General features: G+C 50.7%; 2 protein-coding genes across 2 annotated transcripts; both read right to left on the reverse strand.

The window, feature by feature from the left end:
• Nucleotides 1-9: 9 nt before the first annotated feature.
• On the reverse strand, nucleotides 10-1,553 carry LOC119288511 (phenolic glucoside malonyltransferase 1-like). The gene has a single exon (XM_037568123.1). It carries the CDS (start codon nucleotides 1,551-1,553, stop codon nucleotides 180-182), a length of 1,374 nt encoding a protein of 457 aa, XP_037424020.1. The 3' UTR covers nucleotides 10-179.
• A 2,055-nt stretch (nucleotides 1,554-3,608) lies between these two features.
• LOC119288512 (malonyl-coenzyme:anthocyanin 5-O-glucoside-6'''-O-malonyltransferase-like) lies at nucleotides 3,609-5,025 on the reverse strand. The gene has a single exon (XM_037568124.1). It carries the CDS (start codon nucleotides 5,023-5,025, stop codon nucleotides 3,661-3,663), a length of 1,365 nt encoding a protein of 454 aa, XP_037424021.1. The 3' UTR covers nucleotides 3,609-3,660.
• Nucleotides 5,026-6,180: the final 1,155 nt, after the last annotated feature.

Raw genomic sequence — 6,180 nt, forward strand, 5'->3', positions numbered from 1 at the left:
AGAGAGAGAGAGAGAGAGAGAGAGAGAGAGAGAACGCTAAATAGTTGTACTAGTACGAAATTGTAGTCCAGAGGTGGACTACTCACACCTGACCAGGACATAAAGGATGAATTATTGGTGAAGATGATGATGAATTCCACTCCAGAGTGCCAGAGTAGGACACGGACCCTCATCATCAACTATATATAGGCCCGCTCTTGCATGCCGATGGCATGCATGGCATCGTCAAAGCACCGTCGAAAATGCTCCATGCCGCTCGTCGGCAGTGAGATCCCTACCTCGATGCCGCCATGCCCGTCTCGCGCCTCCGCCATTGACATCGCGCCGGTCTTTGCCACTGACACCACGTCCACCTTCGCCGGCGGCCCAAACCCGAAATCAATGCCGTACACGCGGAACCTTGGCGAACCGGCGACGGAGAACAGACCAACCTTCGCCGCCTCCTTCACCCGCTCAACACACCCGTCCCACCTGTCTTGTGACCCCTCGCCCACCTCTTCCTGGAGGGCATCAGCGATCGCCATGAACGCCGCAACGAGGCCCTCCGTGCCGGGAGCCGCAAGCTCGCCATGGCGCGCGGCGGCGATGGCCGGACCTAGGCAGTTGCCCAGGTACCTGTCAGGGACGGGCGGCTTCAACCGGGTCCGGTGATCAACGGAGAAAAGGAAGTAGGTTGTTTTAGTTTGGTTCTGTTCCTGCTTGGCCCGGCAGTAGCAGGACCACATGAAACTAAAGGCGGCGAGCAGCGACGAGCATCTGGGAGGCGGCGCGCCCTGCCTGGCAGCCTCACGGGCGACCGTGTCCTTGATGCCACGCAGGAGCTCCTGAGGCAGCGTGAACGTGCCGAGGAGCTGGTCGTCGGGGACAGAGGAGACGCTGCTGCTCACGAACTCAATCTCGCTGCCGTCGCTCGGCAATCCTTTGGAGTAGATGTCGTAGAGGCCCCTGGGATCGGCGATGAGCGTGCGGTCGATGACTGGCGGCGGCGGCGGCATTTCGGCAGCACCGGCGCAGAGGGCGGCCCATGTGTGGAGGAAGTGGGTGGAGCTGGCGCCGTCACAGGCGGAGTGGTGCAAGGTGACACCCAGAGCGACGCCCCTCCCCCCGAGCAGCACCGTGGCCTGCACGGCGAGCACCGCACGGCCCTTCGGCAGCGGCGGCACGAGGGGCGCGAGCTTGGCCACCTGGACAGGCTCGGCGTGGGCAAGGTCTTGTTCGATGTCGGAGTCGTACTCGGCGACGGTGAAGGCGACGCCGTCGCCGGGCTGGTAGAAGAGCTCGTAGCGGTTGCTGTCCGGGGCGAGACGAACGTGGCCGGCGAGCGGGTAGAAGAGGGTGAGGGCCTTGGAGAGGGAGGCCTTGAGGTCGGAGATGAGCTGGTCGACGTTGTGGTTGTGCTGGAGGCGGTAGAGGAAGAGTCGCTGGACGGGCGGCGGGCGGAGCCATTTGACGTCGAAGAAGGTGAGCGGGAGGGAGCGTGGCGGGAGGTCGAGGTCGGACGGCCTCACCACGCCAGCGTCCACGACGCGGAGGTCGTTGCTGTTGGCGCCCATGTTGGTCGATCCGTGAAACTTTGCCGGGGGTGTGTGGATGAATCTATCTTTCACCTTGAGTTACGTACATTTTATACCACCGTTTTGGTGCAAGCTAGAGGTAGCTAGGTAGCGAGCAACGTGGTAAATTTGGTACGGGAGCAAAGCACGTGCTGGTTGGTTGGGCTCTTTGAGTGAACGCCTCCGTTTGTTGTGTACTGTGCTCTCTCTCTTGTCCGCTCATTTCAACGGTTCATCTCAGTGTTTGAGAATGCACCGGTGGTCAACCTCAGTGTTTGAAAAGGACCTGACATCTTTTCACGTACCGCTGGCTGATAATAACTCCTTTGGGTCCTATATTAAAGCATCCCATATGCACTTCCGCGTTTGGCTGATATATAATCCTTTTGTATATTCAATTTCGTCATACCAAATATAATGGTCACTACAAGATTTTGAGTCTATTTATCTTTAAACATGTAAATTTGAGGTGTCGTCCTCCTCTTTATTTGAATTGGTTAATGGGAACCCACAAACTAAAACGATGGTTTATGATTGCTTGATTCTAAACAGTTTCCTTAGTTTTTCCAAGGAATAAAATTCTAAGAACGGAATAGTTAGTTCATAAATGAAAAATCACATTGTATTTGGAATACGAAAATTTCTATAACCATCGATGTTTTCTTTTGTGAACTGAGCATAGCTCAGATGGTTAGGTTCCTTGTGGAAAAACCAAGGGGTCTTACAACCCTGGAATCGTGCATGGCCGTGCGTTGAGATGTACGGCTTAAGTCGTGACGGGTCCTTGACGTTTTGTGTCTTGCCTCCTTGCAATTCATAGCTAGAGGTTGGCAAGGCGAGTCCATTGGTTGTAATCGTAGTGTGAGTAACGTTGTAAGCTGATATGCATGGTATCCGCTTCATCAACATGCTTTTTCCTTAATGTATGATACACATGCTATGCATAATCCTGAAAGAAATAACTAACTCTTATAGTCTCACGGATCCTCATTCAACCAGCATAAAAGATCATGACGTTATTAAATTCATGCTACAGCCACTTGCTCCAAAAGTCTGAACTATGAGTGAGAGTCGGATATTATACTCCAACACTCCCTCTCACGTCTATGCTCATTTGGAGTTATGACGTGGGCAGCGGAACCGGGGGCAGGCCACAATTATTTATTTCGTTTACTGAGTTTTGTACCCTAAATTTCTTGGCCGTAAGTTGTATGCACCTAACTAGTTCACCCATGAGTCCGAACTTTGAGAGAGGGTCGGACATTATAGTGTTATAGACGTAACATATGCTATGCATTGGTTGAATAGTCATGGCATGCTCATTATTGATGGGTAGTTTAGAAATTGATCCTCTGTTGTAACATTATTTCCTGAACGAGGTATCTTCTAGAAGTAGTATTCAAACCATTTCCTAGAAACATGATTCAACTATCCAGGTATATAAGTGCTTTGGTCTTTAGCAAATCACTCCAACAATTTGAATCCCCAGCACGATACTTCAGATGAGGTTAACATGCATTCTAGATTTGGAGATGTTTCCTTCTCACAATATCACGACATATCCTTTGCCATGTCTATAGAGTGGCTTGAATGACACATATCATTGGCTTCACACATCTTCGGCTCGCTTCAGTAATTGTAGTGATCGCTAGGTGGTCTACGAATTTGGTTATAATTTTTGTTATTTATGGTATTTGTTATACTATCAAGATTGATGATGAATAGATTGACAGTTTTCCCGCAAAAATAAAATAAAAATACAGTGCATATTGAACTTTTTAAAAGCTGAACTTTCCAACGTTCGAACAACTTTATAGAAGAATCTATCAACCAGTGTAATACCAAATATTTTCTTATGAATTGTAAATATTGATAGTTTCTACAGAATTAGTCAAATATATACACGCTTGACTTTTGAAAGAAATTAATACAAACTAGTATATTTGATTTTATTTTATATTAGAAGGGACCTTGGAGTACTACCATAAAGAACATCGACAAGCATGAAAGGACATTGGTACTATAATATTTTATTTTACATTCGAGCATCGAACTTTTGAAGGGTCTTGGTACTACAATAAAGACTTTTCTCACTAAAAGAGATGTCTTATTGCATCCCGATGGCGCGCATGGCTTCGACAAAGCACCGTTGAAAATTCTCCATGCCGTCCGCCAGAAACGAGAGCGCCACCTCGACACCGCCACCACCGTCATGCGCATCTGCCACCGGCATCGAGCCGGTGGCAGTCGCAGACATGGCCACCACCTTCACCGGCCGCCCGAAACCAAAGTCGATGTCATACACGCGGAACTTGGGTGACCCCACCACAAACACCATGCCGGCCTTCGCGGCTTCCTTCACCCTCTCGATGCATCCGTCCCACCTCTCCTGCGAACCCTCGCCCACCTCTTCCTCCAGCGCGCCCGCGATCGCCGTGAACGCCGTGAAAAGACCTCCCGTGCCGGCTGCCGCGAGCTTGTCGTGGCGCGCGGCGGCGATGGCCGGGCTACAACAGTTGCCGAAGTATTTGGCAGGGACTGGCGGCTTCAACCGGGTCCGGTGATCCACGGAGAAAAGGAGGTGGGTTGTTTTTGTTTGGTTTTGTTCATTTTTGGCTCGGCAGTAGCAGGACCAGATGAAGCTGTAGGCGCTGAGCATGGATGAGTATCTGCGCGACGGTGCACCGTGCTTGGCCGCCTCTCCGGCAAGCGCGTCCTTGATGGCAGTTAGGAGCTCTTGAGTCAGCGTGAATGTGGCGACGAGCTGGCCGTCGGGAACAGAGGACACGCTGCTGGTCACGAACTCGATCTCACTGCCGTCGCTCGGCATTCCTTTGGAGTAGATGTCGTAGAGTCCCCTGGGATCAGCGACGAGCGTGCGGTCGATGACGGGCGGCGGCGGCATTTCAACAGCGCCGTTGCAGACGGCGGCCCAAGTGTGCAGGAAGTGGGTGGAGCTGGCGCCGTCGCCGGCGGAGTGGTGCACGGTGACACCCAGAGCGACGCCCCTCCCCCCGAGCAGCACCGTGGCCTGCACGGCGAGCACCGCGCGGCCCTTCGGCAGCGGCGGCACGAGGGGCGCGAGCCTGGCGACCTGCACGGGCTCGCCGTCGGAGGGACGGGCAAGGTCGTTGACGTCGGCGTCGTACTCGGCGGTGGTGAAGGGGACGCCGTCGCCGGGCTGGTAGAAGAGCTCGTAGCGGTTATTGCTGTTGGGGGCGAGGCGGACGTGGCCGGCGAGCGGGTAGAAGAGGGTGAGGGCCTTGGAGAGGGAGGCCTTGACGTCGGAGATGAGCTGCTGGGCGTTGTGGCTGCCGTGGAGGCGGTAGAGGAAGAGGCGCTGGACGGGCGGCGGGCGGAGCCACTTGACGTCGAAGAAGGTGAGCGGAATGGAGCGCGGCGGGAGGTCGAGGTCGGACGGCCTGACCACGGCAGCGTCCAGGACGCGGAGTTCGTTGCTGTTGGCACCCATGTTGGTCGATCGGCGAAACTTTGGTCGGATGAGAATCTACCTTTCACCCTTGAGTACCTTGCGTGGATGTTATATTACCGCCTTGGTGCAGGAGGTAGCTAGGTCGCGAGCAGCGTGGTACAGGAGCAAAGCACGTGTCGGTTGGTTGGGTTCAAACGCCTCCGTTTGTTGTGCTCTCTCGTCCGCTCGTTTCAACTGCCATGCATGCGTCCACCTAGACCTTTTATTATTATTATTTCCGTCCACCTAGACCTAGGAGGTACCAAGCATGGCATCTAGCATCGCAGCCAGCAGTTCATCTCAGTGTTTGAGGATGAACCAATGATCAACCTGACTTCTTTTTATGTACTGCTGGCTGATAATAAAGCATCCCATATGCACTTTCGTGTTTGGCTGATATATACTTCCTTTGTATATTCAATTGCGTCGTATGAAATATAAAATTGCACTTTAAAGGATCCAAAATCTTTAAAGGACCAAAAAAAACTTAAAAGTTGCACACAACTCTGCACTCAAATTGCACTTTTTGGAATATTCACATAATGAGCATACAATAGTGTATTTTTTTGCATTCTACTACGCACATATAGTTTAGTACTTGTGTGTGTACTCACACACTGAAAAACAAAAAAAGAACTTGTGAGTTTTGAGTATATATACTAGTAAATTTGGTACAGGAGCAAAGCTCGTGCTGGTTGGTTTCAACGGCCGTGCAGCCTGAGTGTTTGAAACGGAACCAATGATCCATCTTAATGTTTGAGAAGGACCTGACTTCTTTTCATGTACTGCGCTGGCTGATTGAGAAGTATATATACCAACTCTTATTGGGTCCTTTACTCCTTTATTAAGGGATTTCAATATTGGGTCACTTTCTTGTTTCGCTGATATGTATACTACTCCACTCTTTTGTGTATTCAATTTCGTCATATCAATATAATATACTGCCTCCCTTCCATATTATAAGAACGTTTTTGACACTTAGTGAAAAAAGTGTAAAAAAACGTTCTTATATTATGGGACGGAGGGAGTACTTACTAGTCACTAAATTTTTTTGGATCTATTTTATCTTTTAAATTGCAAAATTTGAAGAGTCGTGCTCCTCTTTATTCGAATTGGTCATAGTGACCCACAAACTAAAATGATGGTCTATGCAAA

This window comes from Triticum dicoccoides, chromosome 4A (genome assembly GCF_002162155.2).
Source record: "Triticum dicoccoides isolate Atlit2015 ecotype Zavitan chromosome 4A, WEW_v2.0, whole genome shotgun sequence".
Lineage (NCBI taxonomy): Eukaryota > Viridiplantae > Streptophyta > Magnoliopsida > Poales > Poaceae > Triticum > Triticum dicoccoides.